Below are 15818 nucleotides of genomic sequence, written 5' to 3' on the forward strand. Positions count from 1 at the left end.
TTTAAACTTCAAAGATCAAGAATCATACCTTTGAGCTTGTTGGATCTCGTTAACCTGCTAGCACACTAATATCTTTCTCTTGGACCTGCCCGATTCTTCCCTTGGCTCGGCCCGGTTCCGGCGAAGTTAGTGTGTGGTGTGTGTGTTAGGGAGTTTGGTGAAAAATGAAAGATATTTTGGGTTTAGGGGATATTTATATCCCTGAAATCCCATGGACCTAAGGCCCATTCTCATTTAACCCATCTCTATTAATCCAAGTCCATAACCCACATCCATTACCCGACACTAGCCCGACCCATACCAGCTCCTATTCTTTTATTTATTTCCTGATAACCCGAGTAAACTTTCCCTCTATTATTAAGTAATATAATTAATATTATCTTGAAATTTCGGGATGTTACACTTGTGTTTTATTCCTTCCTTTTGCTACTTGTGTTTTGTTCCTTCCCCACACTTAACGCCGTTACTTTTCCGTCTTTCCTGGTACGGAACAACAAAACTACTCAAAAGTAGGCTACCCTAGACCACCCGTTGGATGTACCTATAAAACATAAAAAAGTCATGCTCACATTTTATTTTTATTTTATTAAAAGTTAGCTTATTAAATAGCTTATGAGTTATGATCTATACTTAATAAATATAATAAGTTTTGTAAATTGTATTTCAAAAAGTTGTTTTAAGGTCTGTTGAAAACAATTATAATTCATAAAGGATCAAGTTCTTTTTTTTTTTAATAACAGCGGATCAAGTTCTTTTAAGTGAAACTATTCCGGATTTTTGTTAACTATGAGAAAAGAAATCAAATTGAAATATATGAACCGGTAGTTCAATTGCGTTTGTTTTGATAAGCAACTTTTGTTATTAAGTTATTATTATACGTGTATAAATAACCGACCTAGTTTAATTAGACACGCCGAAAAGGTTTTTCAACAATTTTTGTATAATATAATTGTCATCATTTATTCTTCTTTTATTAATGAAAATCATTGCTAATACTTTATTTATGTTACGTTCGTTAATTAAAATTATCCAGAATCGGTACAACATTCAAACCAAAGGTTAACTGGACCATAATTGCCAATGATCAACCCGTTTCCAACCAAAACTGATCGATTATAAGAACATAAAAAAAATCAGAGATCAATCGTATATTCGATTTTAATCTATAGCTGGACCGACTCATACTTGTTCATAGCCTTTTTTTCGTCCAATGAGATTTTATGAATTGGTACAATTTAGAGCTAATAAATTGTCATAATCGAATATTATCACATTGATGGCTCTTGTATTTTTATGAAAATACGGCCAAAATGGTTGCATCTTTGTAAACATTTAAATATAATTAGAGAAAAATTTTTAAAAAAGATGCCTAATAATTGTGTATCTATGACGTCAGTTATGATATCTGAGTTAAATGGCTATGTAAAGAACTAGGTTGAGGAAAATTCTCAAAATAGTGTCTTTTAGCAAGAGGAGTCCCAAAATAGCCCTTTTTTTCTCAAAATCTTTTATAATTTGAACTGTCAAGACACATTGGAAATAGATAAAAATAAAAACGAGATTTTGAAAGAAAGTCAGGTAAAAGACGAGATTTGGGGAAATAATGCCATGCAAGTCTAAATTATTTGTAATATTAGAATAAAAGTTCAAAATTTTCAAAAACTTTTTTACTCAAAAAAACCGTTTTGAAAGACTGTATTTTTATGTTTCTTACCTTTCCCGTTCATATTTTCAAATTCTTAGAAAAATATATTTTTTACAATTATACCCCTTAACCACCACCACCACCACCACCACCACCACCATCACGTCGGCCCCACCCCATCACCGATGTCATCGTCGGCCCCACCCCCATCACCACCACCGTCACTACCACCATAGCCGCCAGGTACTGAACATTGATAACAAGTACCTCCATACAGTTGCACTTGCACAAGTAGACCATCTCACTCACTTTCCTCAATACTAATAATAAAATAATAACAATATTACCTTCTTATTGTCATTATTATTATCTTCGTCATGGACTCGCCGGAATATCGCGCCGGCAAGTCTCCTCGGTCACTCCAAGGCCCCCGTCCGGCCCCACTCCAAGTCCACAAAGACTCCCACAAGATCCGCAAACCCCCGGTGGCCCCACACCCACACCACCAACACCACCACCCACCGCCGCCGCCGCAGCAACAGTTCCGGCCACCGGTCATCATCTACACCGTCTCACCAAAGGTAATCCACACAACCTCTAACGAATTCATGACTCTAGTCCAACGTTTAACCGGCCCATCTGCACCTTCTCCGGTCGGCCAATATTCCGGTTTTCAAGACGACGCCGGAGCAGTGTCGCCGGCGGCCAGATTTGCATCCATTGAAAAGGCGATAAAGTCGCCGGAAGGGAGAAAACCGGCGCAAACAGATGAAAGTATGGTGGTGGTGGTTAAGGGGTATAATTGTAAAAATTATATTTTTGTAAGAATTTGAAAACATGGATGGGAAATATAAGAAACATAAAATACAGTCTCTCAAGACGGTTTTTTTGAGTAAAAAAGTTTTTAAAAAATATGGACTTTTGCTCTAAGATTACAAATAATTTGGACTTTCACGGCATTATTTCCCCAAATCTCGTCTTTTACATGACTTTCTTTCAAAATCTAGTCTTTATTTTTATCTATTCCAAATACGTCTTGACAGTCCAAATTATAAAAGATTTTGAAGAAAAAATGACTATTTTAGGACTTCTGTCCCTAAAAAGAATTATTTTAGGAATTTTCCCATCATGTTGAAAGTTGGATATGTATAGAGTGTACAAAGCTACAAACATATATCTAATATAATTATTAGAATATGGGAAAACATTGGTGTCACCTTCCTTGGTATTATTTTTAGTCGATACAAACATGCATTCTAGCATTCATGTTTCCTCTTGGTGGGCCACTACCCTCCATGTGTATAATCATTATCCTACCTTTTTATATTTGTATTAGATCATAATATTCGACATGGAGTATGATTATAATTGCGTACTTAAAAAAATGTTGAAGATAAAGGAGTCGTGGTTTTGATACGCATAAATATGGTGAATCCCATGGCTGTGTAAAAAGCTTACGACTAGCGCTTTATTCGAGGCTCTCTCAAGATTGACCCGTTTTGAACAAGTTAAACTAGTTTGACTCCAGTAAAAGAGTCGAGCTCGATGCAACGTAAACTCACTCATTTAAGTAAAGTCCAAATTTAACGTATGTATAAATTACAACCAAACATCATAAGATATCATTAAGCTTAAATTGATAAATGTTATAGCACGTGTAAAAATCCAAAACTTCTAGATTTTGAAAAATAAGGATTAGGCTGGAGTCGAACTCAAGATTTCAACTCATTAATATAAGTGAATTAAGTTGGAGCCCGAACTACCAAGTTAGTAAACAAGCGCAACTGGTTATATCCAAAAGAGGATTTCCATCAATTCACATTGTAAACAAATCCTTTTCAGAAAGAATTTAAAACTATGACAGTCACACTAGGTAAATAATCCAATACCCACACTTAACGCACAAAGCATACAAAGCCCTCAAGCGTCATAATTACGCATGAATTAATAAAACACTCATAAAAGTTAACTAATTACGCATGAAATAAATAATTACGCAACCTATATTTAAAACTCCATACACTTTATAAGTCAAACGTCTTACAAACAAAAAAACTAACCTACATGAACTTGATTACCTGCAAACGCACGTGAAAACACAATAAAACTCGTAAACATTTTGTTATTATATCATATTTTTTATATGTAACTCGTAAGTAAAAATTTAAACTTATTTAAAAAAATCCGAGCACAAAAAGCAAACTACATGTAACATGTAGGCTATAATAATAATATTATTATCTTTCCACTTTTTACTTTTTACTGCTCGTACGAGCTGTCGATATCAGCAGTAGTTAAAGTACCCCTGTTCTCCTCCGTCTTCTTCCTCTTCTTCGCTGGCACCATTCAATTCACTTCCATTGCTCCAAATTTGCTTCAAATTGATCATTTAAACTCACTTCCAGATGTTCAATTTCAACCCCCTGCTACTATTCCTCTTAGTCCTCTTCAATTCGCCGTCTTCTGCATACCCCACGCCGTTAAACTGCACTGAACCATCTCGACTATGCACTTCATTCCTAGCCTTCACTCCTTCCTCTAACCAAACCCTAGACATCATCATGAGCATGTTCGACGTCTTACCACACGACCTCACAATCGAAGGCAACGGCCGTAACTACGTGTTTGTTCGAAAGAACTGTTCCTGTAGTTCTAGTTATAATTACTTGACGAATACTACTTACACTGTACGGAAAACCGGTGGATCTGTGCATGATTTGGTGGTCGATGCGTACGGAGGACTGGCGTACATGTCGAATTCGACTCGGCCGGCTCGTGCTGGTGCGGTGGTCTCGTTGCAGCTGCTTTGCGGTTGTTCGAGTGGTTTGTGGAATTATTTGATGAGTTATGTGATGAGGGATGGGGATAGTGTAGAGTTGTTAGCGAGTCGGTTCGGTGTTAGTATGGATAGTATTGAAACCGTTAACGGAATTAATAATCCCGATAATATTACTGTTGGTGCACTTTATTACATACCTTTGAATTCAGGTTAGTTAGTTAGTCAATTAACTTGTTTAGAGATGAATCTGATTGCATTAGTTTATAATTATCTTGTAGTTCCGGGTGAGCCATATCCTATTAAGAATAACTCTCCACCTGCGCCCGCTCCATCGCCGTCTTCTGATGCAATTGTCGTAGGTAAGCCGTAAGTTGTGTATTTCCGATAACTTACACCAGACGGGTTGATTAGATTTGAGACTGTAATGTTTTGTTTTGTAGAGGGAACTGGAAGTGATCACAAGAGTGATTCGAAACATTGGTGGATTATTGGGAGTTTAGGTGTTGGTTTTGCTTTGATCATAGCGGCTGTGGCACTTTTTGTGTGTGTGAGATCGTCGAATTGGTTCCGGGATGGTCAGAGGAATCAGTTGAAGGATCTTGAAAACGAGCAAACGTCTCATAAGTTTCATATATTGAGAAATTCAAGCTTTTGGTGCGGGTCAGGGAGACTCTGCTGCAAAACTAGTGATTGGGAGCAAACTGTTGAGGAATCTAGTGACCGCCATACCAGCATTCCAAAAGGTTTGGACTCGTTTAATCGATTAAGCTTTTATTTGTTAGCTGCAGGCATGATTTTTGACGTGATCTAGTGTTGTTCTTTTTTGTTATTGCAGTTATTGGGACAGATGTGTTTGATGTAGAGAAACCTGTTGTGGTTTTATATGAAGAAGTTTTTTCATGTACTGATGGTTTCTCTGAGTCCAATCTTTTAGGTCATGGGACGTATGGGTCTGTGTATTATGGTTTACTTCGTGAGCAGGTTTGTTGTTTGTATGCATTTGAATAATGACTTTCAACCTGTTTGACTAATTTGGCCCGTTAGACTAAAACATTACATATAACTGAAGTGATTATCACCATCTCGATTGTTCTGATCTTGATATTATTTCAGGAAGTTGCTGTCAAAAGGATGACTGCAACAAAAACGAAAGAGTTCATAGCAGAAATGAAACTTTTGTGCAAGGTTCACCATACAAATTTGGTAAGAATTTTAAATCTCAATTTTTAGTGTCTTTCAAGTTTCGAGTATTGACTTTGTTTGGTTTTCTTATTGTCAAGGTAGAACTTATCGGTTATGCAGCTAGTGATGATGAGCTTTTCCTCATTTATGAGTATGCTCAAAAGGGTTCACTCGGAAGTCACTTACACGATCCTCAAAACAAGGGTAATATTGTAATTTCAACATACAGTTATCCTACAAAACATTAAGATACGAAATGAATGAACAAAAATGCATCATATCATGTAGGCCATCCTACATTATCTTGGATCATGAGGGTTCAAATCGCATTAGATGCAGCAAGAGGTCTAGAATACATACATGAACATACTAAGCCTCATTATGTCCATAGAGATATTAAAACAAGCAACATTTTACTCGATGGTGCCTTCAAAGCCAAGGTATATATCTATCTTACTTGCCTCACTACTAAACATTAAATCCCGTCACCTAGCACGTTTCAACAACTTTTCTTCAACAGATTTCAGATTTTGGGCTTGCAAAACTTGTTGGAATAACTAACGATGGAGAAGCTTCAACTACAAGAGTTGTTGGAACTTTCGGTTATTTAGCTCCCGAGTAAGTTTATAACTTTAAATGGCTTTTTGCATTAAATACCAATATATAATGAACAATTTTGATCCTTTTTTTTTAATCACAGATACCTGAGGGATGGTTTAGCTACAACAAAAAGTGATGTATATGCATTTGGAGTTGTTCTTTTTGAGTTAATATCGGGAAAGGAAGCCATTACACGAACAGACGCTGTTGTGAAGAAAAACACCGAGAGACGCTCATTGGCATCCATTGTAAGTCGATTTCCAAGTTCAAGATTTTGAATTTATTAATTTTCAAGATTCTTAATCTTGAAAATTTGCTGTATGTAACTGCAGATGTTGGCAGCACTTAAACACTCTCCTGACTCAATGAGTATGTCGGGCTTAAAAGACCATATCGACCCCAACCTGTTGGATTTATTCCCTCATGACTGTGTTTTCAAGGTACCATATGATTTATATTTCTATCTCTGGTTCTAAACAGTTTTGTATGTGACATTACAACTCGATTATTAATTATTATTTGCATTTGCAGATGGCCACGTTGGCAAAACAATGTGTCGAGGACGACCTGATTTTGAGACCAGACATGAAGCAAATTGTAATTTCATTGTCTCAGATTCTTTTATCATCTGTTGAGTGGGAAGCTACTCTTGCTGGAAATAGCCAGGTGTTTAGTGGCCTCGTTCAAGGTCGGTAGTTTCATTGGACCCCACGGTGTCAGTTTTCTCTAGAATTTTAATTCTTGTGTTTATGAAGGGGGTCTCTATTCTCGGTGTTCAGCTTTACACTGCCTGCGTGTGTGTAAATAGTCGGCTAGATGGTTCGGTATAGTGTCATTTTATACGTACACATTTATTTGTTTATTTATGATGTTTTGTTTTTGAGGGTTCCTTGTAATAAAAAGATGAAACATGAAGTAGGCTATTATTCATTTGGTTTATGGTTTATAGTACCTGTTAATCTGTTATGTACCAACAGTATCCCCGGCCCCACCAATGTGTACCACAAGAACTTCAATTGAACCATTAGGCTGAGGGGTGTGGGGGGCGCGAGTGGGGGCGCCAGCCAATAATATTGTGACGTGTGGCAGAGAGAGAAACTTGATAAGATGGGTGTTGGTAGTGGTGCTCGCGCCCCGGGACATGGTGTGGAAGGGCGCGAGAGGGGGCGCGAGCGGTTTTTTTTTATTTTTTTATAAATGTATTAAAAAAACGTATTATTAAAAAAACTCAAAAATTATTTAAAAAAACACACATTTTTTTGAAAATTCATAATAAAAAAAAACATACTAAAAATTAAACAAACAATAATATTTAATAATAAAACTAATCTAATACAAGATCATCTGGTCGCCTCGCCCACAAATGTTCAACCAACTCATGTCGAAGATCCCCGTGTATCTCACGGCTCTTGATATTTGCTATGTTATGAAGTTTTTGTTGATCACTGATTGTGGACGGTTGTGGCGGAATGTCACCTTGGTAGTTTTGGCATATAGCTTTGCCCTCGTCTTCTAACGTCATGTTGTGTAGGATAAGACACGTGTAGACGACGTCCATTATCCTCTCCCGAGTCCAATAACGTATCGGGTTCGCCAGAACATAATATTGTTTTTTTATAGCTCCAAAAGCTCTTTCAATATCTTTTCTAGCAGACTCTTGCTTCTTCGTAAAATACTTCTGTTTGTCGGCGACTGGATCTGTAAAAGCTTGAACTAACACAGCCCATTCGTTGTAAATACCATCGACCAGATAGTACCCGTACTTGAAGAGTTCTTCATTTGCAATAAAAGATTGAGGTGGTTCAACCCCGTCGATAAGGTCGTTGATCAAATGTGACTGATCGATAACATTAAGGTCGTTATTTGACCCAGCAACACCAAAAAAAGCATGCCAAAACCAAAGATCCTGTGACACCGCCGCCTCAAGTATGAGGGTCGGCCCTTCATGATCACCACGGTGGAACTGACCTCGCCAGGCCGTTGGACACATAGCCCATCCAACATGCGTACAATCGATGCTACCTAGCATCCCAGGAAAACCATGTTTTTCTGCGTGCACCTCATATATGCGTTGGATGTCATACGTTGTAGGTTTACGCAGATATCTCCGAGCGTAAGTCGATATGACTCCTACGTACAATATATATTACAAAATGTAATAAATATTTAATAAAAAGTAAAATTAATGTTTTTTACCTTGGCAGAAAAAATGAAGGGATTCACGTGCAACCCTTTTCGACATCTGTAAATACTCATCCAAAGCGTCCGACGAGATGCCGTACGCTAATTGACGGATAGCAGCCGTGCATTTTTGAAGAGGGGTAAAACCGGGAAGACCCCTAGCATCCTCCCTTTGTTGGAAAAAGGGATACCGTGCCTCTAAATCACTCGCTATACGCGTGAACAATTGCCTGCTCATTCGAAAACGAGTTCGAAAATCCGACTCCGCGTATACCGGTTAAGGGCTAAAATAATGCCTCATCAAAGTATCGTTAGCACCCGATCGATCACGATCACGAGGTGGTGCTCTAACCCTCGGGAGTCGGGGTTGATGGGCTTGATTTTGCAAGAGATTGACCACGGTTGCGGTCAAAACTCCCCCTACATGAAGAAGCAAATCATCCTCTTCGGAGGAGTCGGAATCAGACGAGTACGACGACATTATTTTAAAAAAAAAATGGGACGATGGGTTGTTTGGAGATTGAAGTTGTGTTTGATATGGTAAAAATGGGTTGATTTAGGGGTATTATATAGGATTTTGTAAAGGTTTTTTTAAAAAAGTTTGAAAGAAATGGGTAATATATAGGAAGTGTTGTATAAAGAAATGGGTAAGGGTTTTTTTTGAAGTTGTGTTAAGTGTTGTATAAAATGGGTAATATGTAGAAGTAGAAATTTTTTTTTTTTTTTAAATTAAAGAGCCAACGGCTCATTTAAGGTCTCCAACGGCTCTTTTCACCATTCCCCAAGCCCTAAACGCCACACAGGTCCCGCGAACCCCCTTGCGCCTGCCTCTTTTTCCGCGCTCGCGCCCCTCTCGCGCCTCGGTGGTGTGGTGCTCGCGCCCCGGGGCGCGAGCGGCTGGCCTCTTGCGCCCTTTCTAGCGCTCCACACCCCTCAGCCTTAGAACATCTTTCAAGCGGTGATGTGGAAGAGAGAGGGAGGCGGGAAGACGGGCACGGGTCGCGGATGATGACAATAGGCCAAGTTATAACTTATGACCTCAAAAATCCACTATTGCTCCCCATAGATATCTCATAAAACATTTATCCCTACTTTATTTAAGATTCCTACACAAACACAAATTTAAACGACTCCACAACCCACACATTTTGTTTTGAAGATCATAGCGAATAGTTTATAATTGACAAGACGTACTATACAAATTAATAATGCAAATCATAGCGTTGGTTCCCATCACTTGCAAAGGGATGCGAGTACCCGGCAGGGAGGCTTTAGTAGCGGCTGCCGCCCGTGAAGGACCATCAAGTTACTAATAAGCATAACATCACCTTTCTTCCAAGGTATGGCAACACATTCTTGTTCCATGAGCTTCAAGCATTCTTCGATGGCATGAATATCAGGTACCGGATCGCCATTTCCTAGCTCAACATACGTGTCCTGGTTATCAATGCTATCACACATTGGACCGGTGTTACTTGACACGAGATTATTAAACCAAGTTTTACGTTGACTTTCCTTGTCAAGTCTAATGGCTTGTAGTGGACCTGTTACGAGTTTCACGGCTTTCTCCATCCATTCCAGCTTTGTTGCCAGCTTCGCCGCCCTGTCAATATTTTTCTAGTGAGCCATGTTGAAAGAACTTAAAAATAGTAAAAATCTGTATTGGAAAATAATATTTTATGTATGTTGAGTGAGTGAAAATCATCTCTCTCTATACAAATAAGTTATAACGAAAATGACAGTGATAAAGTTAACCAACTAATGACAATGGTACGACACTAATAACTATCTTAAAATTGAAAACACAGAGACTATTTACTATAAATAAAAATGATAAATCAAATAGATAATAAATTCGACTAACACATTAGCTAATCTAATGTAATGGATTAACATATATAAAGCTGATGCTAAACCTTTGCTCTGTGACATTCTTATCGTCAGTCATGTATGCGTACTTCCAACTTCAACCTTCTATGGTTGTTGGACGTTCTTCGTCACACATTATTTTTTTATGGGAAAATTCCTAAAATAGCCCATTTTAGAGAGAGAATCCCCAAAATAGCTCTTTTTTCCTCAAATTTTTTAGAATTTGAATTTGGTAGACGCATTGAGAAAAGATAATAATATAGAGGTAGCAGGCCAAATTTTGAAAGAAAGTGTGGTAGGAGACGAGATTTGGAAAAATAATGAAGGGAAAGTCCAAATTTTTTGTAATCTTGGAACAAAAGTTCAGATTTTTTCAAAACTTTTTTTTTCAAAAAACCGTCTTGAGATACTGTTTTTTTATGTTTCCTACATTTCCCGTCCATATTTTCAGATTTTTGAAAAAAGACATTTTGAAATCTCGTCTTGAGAGACGAGATTCTACCACCACCTCCACCACCCACCTTTCGCCTTCTACCACCACCACTACCGCCACCACCCACCACCACCACCACCACCATCCATCCCCACCACCCACCCACCGTCCACCACCACCATCGTCCGCCACCACCACCCACCATCCTCCACCACCACGTCTTCTCCATCATCTTCATCTTCTTCTTCATCATCATCATCATCATCATCATCATCATCTTCACCTTCTTCATCTTTACCGTCGGGTGGTAGACGGTGGTGGTGGAGGACGGTGGGTGGTGGTGACGGATGGTGGTGGCGGACGGTGGGTGGTGGGTGGTGGGGGTGGATGGTGGTGGTGGGTGGTGGCGGTAGAATCTCGTCTCTCAAGACGAGATTTCAAAATCTCTTTTTCCAAGAATTTGAAAATATGGACGAGAAAGGTAGGAAACATAAAAAAACAGTTTCTTAAGACGGTTTTTTGAAAAAAAAAAGTTTTGAAAAAATCTGAACTTTTGTTCCAAAATTACAAAAAAAATAGACTTTCCCTTCATTATTTCTCCAAATCTCGTCTTCTATCACAGTTTCTTTCGAAATTTGGCCTGCCACCCCTATATTATTATCTTTTCCCAATGCGTCTATCAAGTCTAAATTCTAAAAAATTTTAAGGAAAAAATGGCTATTTTAGGGATTCTCTCTCTAAAAGAGACTATTTTGAGAATTTTCTCTTTTTTTATTCGTCAATCCGTGCTCCTCAATCTGCGCAACAAACTCCGGGTATTTCTCTCTCATCTTCTCACAAATAATATGACTCAAAAGTATCGGAGTTTCTCCCCCATTTCCCGGTTCTTCCTCACAAAAGAAAAAAACCTTTGGATGGGAAGTCTGGAATCTATCAAACAAATTGTAATTAATAATAATGGTTTTCAAATCTTATTAGTTCCTTAATTCTCAACATGAAGAATTTGACAAATTAAACATTTGTAAGTTGAGTTTATTAATTATCATTTTACTTATCATTATCATCATGATCATAGATCAGTTGATTAGCTAATGTGCTGGCTATACTATATACACGTACGTAAGCCATCTCATGATGGAAAGGAATTCGCTTATCTGGAGGGTTTTCATTGGCGGTGTAAACCCGACCAAGCACTTTGGTTCGAGGGGCCCGGCCACCCACGTAGGCCATTTCAGGGAAGCCGAAAGCTTCAACAATGCGGTTGAAGTCGGAAGGAGATGTAACCTGGAAGCCTCGGAAGAGAATAACACCACTTTTCTGGAGAAGAGACTCAAGCCATTGCTTCTCCAACCTGATAGCCTCTTCAAACACGGCGATATTCGTGCGAGAGCAGGCTGGTGTCAACACCGCTGGGAAGAGATATTGGCCATCTCCGAAAGATTTTTGCTCTGCCAGTTGGGCTTCTCGGAAGAATCTTCCGGTGGCCATTTGGCAATTGTCTCTAGTGGACTGGATTATTCATTAGTAGCCACATATATATATGGACTATGGTTTGTCTGTATAGAATCTTTTTGGACATGTGTTAATAGTGTTTTAAGAGCATGTTTGGGATTGAGTTTAAAAATGCTTATTGGCTTATTAGTGTTTTTAGAAGACCAATAAGTTAAAATGTGTTTGACAATCACAATTTTTTTTTATTTTAGTTTTTTGAAAAGGTTAAAAACCAGTTTTTCAAAAGCCTTAAATCCAGGCTTTTCAAAATGAATTTTTAAAAAAACAATAAGCCAATAAGTATTTTTCAAACTTAATCTCAAACATACTCTAAGGTCATTACCCTTCAATTCAAATGTGCCAAAAATACACTTTCCTTTTCTTTTTCTTCTACAATTCAGTTATTGTTATTGATTTACATATAAAGACTTTTCTCATTTTTATGTTTTTGGTTAATATTATATGTGAATGCTTGGAGCTTGGACTGAATTTATAAACATTGGCTTGCTGGATTTAATACCTGTAAAGGCCCAATTGCTATTATTTCAGTTCAATATGCATTTGGATATGTAAAAGTCTTTTAAGAGACTTTTTCAGATAGAAGAGATTATATGGTTCTTCCATATGTTCGTCACTGAGGGTTTTGATTACTATTATTTTGAGAGTTTATTGTGTCAAATCATTACAAAGATGATCTGATTATTTTGTAGTTGGTGTAAACGGTGGTGTATACTTTGTCCCGTAGTTGTTATCTGTTGAAGATTGATTGTTATTTGGTTTATTTCGATTAATAAAAGGGTGAAGTTGAATTTATGACAAAATGTAATTTTTTTGGCTACGAATATAACATGTAAATAACTTATTATGCAACACCACATAAATAACCAAGTAGATTGCGACTAATCATCATAAAACAGTTTAGCACATCTTCAATCAGGGCATTTCTAACTGTGCGCAAAAAGTTTCATCTAAACACACAAAAGTGCTAAAATGCTAATAATCGGTTTGTTAAAAACAAATTATGCTACTGCAAGATTAGTAATTCTGAACTTATAGAAAAACGAAGTAATATAAAAATAGTTTACAAACAAATATTATCAATAAAATCTTATCATAGAAATAGAGAAAAAGAAGTTTATTTCACTCAAAACAAACTCACGCCTACATGCTCGAGTCTAGAGCACACACCCCGTGAGACGGACATGAACTAAAACATAGACCGTCTCGACATGGCCTGAATGTCTTGATCACTTGCAAAGGGATACAAGTATACGGCGAGGAGGCTTTAGTACCGGTTGTCGGCCGTGAAGGACTGTCAAATTATTAACAAGCATAACATCACCTTTTTTCCAAGGTATCGCGACGCATGCTCTTCCATGATTTTTAGCAAGTCTTTGAGTACATTTTTAGGCACAAGATCACCATTTCCAAGCTCAACGTATGTGTCACGATTTTCAATTTTACCAGTTGTTGGACCTATGTTACACGTCGCAAGATTGCTGAACCAAGTTTTTTGTCCAGTCTCTTTGTTGAATCTAATGGCCTGCACCGGACCTGTTATGATTCTTATGCCATTCTCTGTCCATTCCAACTTTGTTCCTAGCTTTTTAGCCCTGTGAATCAAACATTCTCATGAGCACTATAAAGATATAAATTTATTGGAAGTAATTTCGGACTCCAAGTCACAAGTTGGTGAACTTGAGGGACTAATGTTGACAAGTAGGTCATAGTTGGTTATGTTTCCTAATAGTATTGTAATAATAATTGGTAATGTCTTGACTAGTAAGTTATTTTAGTTTATATAAACAAATTTATGGTTAGACATTAGATATTCAGACAAGATGCAACTGAATTAAGGTTTATTTAGAGAAACACAAGTTATGTGTGATAGAGGTTTTTGAGTTATATTTCCTCTATATAATATTAAGAGTTATTCAATGTTAATTATTAATGATTGTGTGTGTACGTTTTGGTGAATTATATCAATTTGACTTTAAACTTTGCATAAAACCAGAAAAAAAAGAAAAACAAAACATTACACTACTAGAATATTGAGCAATTGCAACCAAAATTTGCCACCGAAAAAACTGGTACCAAATTTAGCGACCGATTTAGCAAATTTGCCACCAAAAATGCCAATTACTTGATACGGTGGCTAAGCGGTCAAAGTTTTTGCAACCATTTATATTCGGTGGCTAGGTGGTCGGAGTTTTTGCAACCGGTGGCTACAAGGTCGGAGTTTTTTTTGCAACTAATGGCTAGATGGTCGGAGTTTTTGCAATCGATGGTTAGGCGGTCGGAGTTTTTTGCAACTGGTGGCTAGGCGGTCAGAGTTTTTGCAACCGGTGGCTAGGCGGTCAGAGTTTTTGCAACCGGTGGCCAGGCGGTTGGAGTTTTTGCAACCGGTGGCTAAGCAATCGGAGATTTTGCAACCGGTGCTATGCGGTCGAAGTTTTTAACCTTTTATTTTAAAAAATTTGTTTTGACCGTACGCAGTGTTTAACCTTTAATTTAGCATTTTATTTTATTATTACACAAGCAGAGCATGTGACTTAGGCAAACCATCACTTTACAACATGCTGATTTTACAAACACTGGATTCAGGATTCAGCAGTTATCAACACATCATGGGATCTTGAGATTAACACCATTATTAATTGGGTGAGTATAGTATTTTTTGAATTTGTGTATGAACACCATCTCTTTACAACATATTGTTGTTGAATTTGTGTATGAACACCTTCGTCCACAACAGCTTATTTATTTATGAGATGTGAATTGATTGCATGCTTAATTTAATTGTGAGATTCTTAGCTAGGTTTATTTGTGATTATGTGGCTTAAGTGATAGAAATTACTTTATTTTTTCACCTATTTCAATCATGCATACCAGGTGTTTGATGAAATGTCCAAGTGATATTTTGAATCAGAAGGTGTTATGAAAGAAACCCGAATTAAAAATAATGTTTTTAGGTTCATTTAGGCAGAATCAGAAAATACCCTTGAAGTTTGTTTTCATCATTTGTATGTCGGCTATAAATAAATTACCACTCAAAATTTTTCATGATAATCACTCACTCAAACTTTTGCTTTATTTGGAGACTTTTAGTAATTCTTCTTTTGAGACATAATAATTTTGTAGTGTATTGAAGTTTTGAAGGTGAACACTTTCCAAACGCTTTGATTTGGAATGGCTTGGTACACCGATCGAAAGTGGATGTATGAAATGACTGATAATGACGGATTTCTTAATTCTAAATACTGTGACAATGTGGATTTGTTTTTGGACTTGGCATTTTCTAATGATGTTGTTGATACAAGGGTGAATATGTGTGGTGAGACCATACGTGAAATAACATGTCCATGCTATAACTGCCAAAATATAAGCTTTAGAGATAGAGCCACCGTTCAACAACACTTATACAAGGAAGGTTTCATGCTTCGCTATGAAACATGGAGTGAACACGGTGGAAATTCCAACCGCGAGGTTAGGCAATCTTCTACTACAATGGAAGTTGATGACAATGATGATGGATATAAACACATGGTGTTAGATAACTATATGCATGTGGTTATACTTCAAATACTATAGAAGGACATGCACCGAATGCGGAAGCCAAAAGATTCTATGACATGTTA

At 37.4% G+C, this 15818-nt stretch overlaps 1 protein-coding gene and 1 pseudogene across 1 annotated transcript; one reads left to right on the forward strand and one right to left on the reverse strand.

The window, feature by feature from the left end:
- The first annotated feature begins 4050 nt into the window (after positions 1-4050).
- On the forward strand, positions 4051-7084 carry LOC143551895 (lysM domain receptor-like kinase 3). The gene is made up of 11 exons (XM_077042238.1): positions 4051-4633; positions 4703-4783; positions 4865-5167; positions 5260-5405; positions 5538-5627; positions 5705-5810; positions 5895-6046; positions 6127-6224; positions 6307-6454; positions 6539-6646; positions 6738-7084. Exons 1-11 carry the CDS (start codon positions 4051-4053, stop codon positions 6900-6902), a joined length of 1980 nt encoding a protein of 659 aa, XP_076898353.1. The 3' UTR covers positions 6903-7084.
- Positions 7085-9620: 2536 nt separating this feature from the next.
- LOC143551896 (clavaminate synthase-like protein At3g21360) lies at positions 9621-12177 on the reverse strand (annotated as a pseudogene).
- Positions 12178-15818: the final 3641 nt, after the last annotated feature.

Source organism: Bidens hawaiensis, unplaced genomic scaffold (genome assembly GCF_021521415.1).
Source record: "Bidens hawaiensis isolate Kalapana, Puna unplaced genomic scaffold, B.hawaiensis_p1.1 tig00016743_1, whole genome shotgun sequence".
NCBI lineage: Eukaryota > Viridiplantae > Streptophyta > Magnoliopsida > Asterales > Asteraceae > Bidens > Bidens hawaiensis.

What these genes read in the sequence shown, in the direction of transcription:
- LOC143551895 (XM_077042238.1), top strand. Translation starts at nt 4,051, where the DNA reads ATGTTCAATTTCAACCCCCTGCTACTATTCCTCTTAGTCCTCTTCAAT. An exon ending in TTACATACCTTTGAATTCAG is followed by an intron (nt 4,634 to 4,702) that starts GTTAGTTAGTTA and finishes ATTATCTTGTAG; the next exon opens with TTCCGGGTGAGCCATATCCT. An exon ending in ATGGTTTACTTCGTGAGCAG is followed by an intron (nt 5,406 to 5,537) that starts GTTTGTTGTTTG and finishes ATATTATTTCAG; the next exon opens with GAAGTTGCTGTCAAAAGGAT.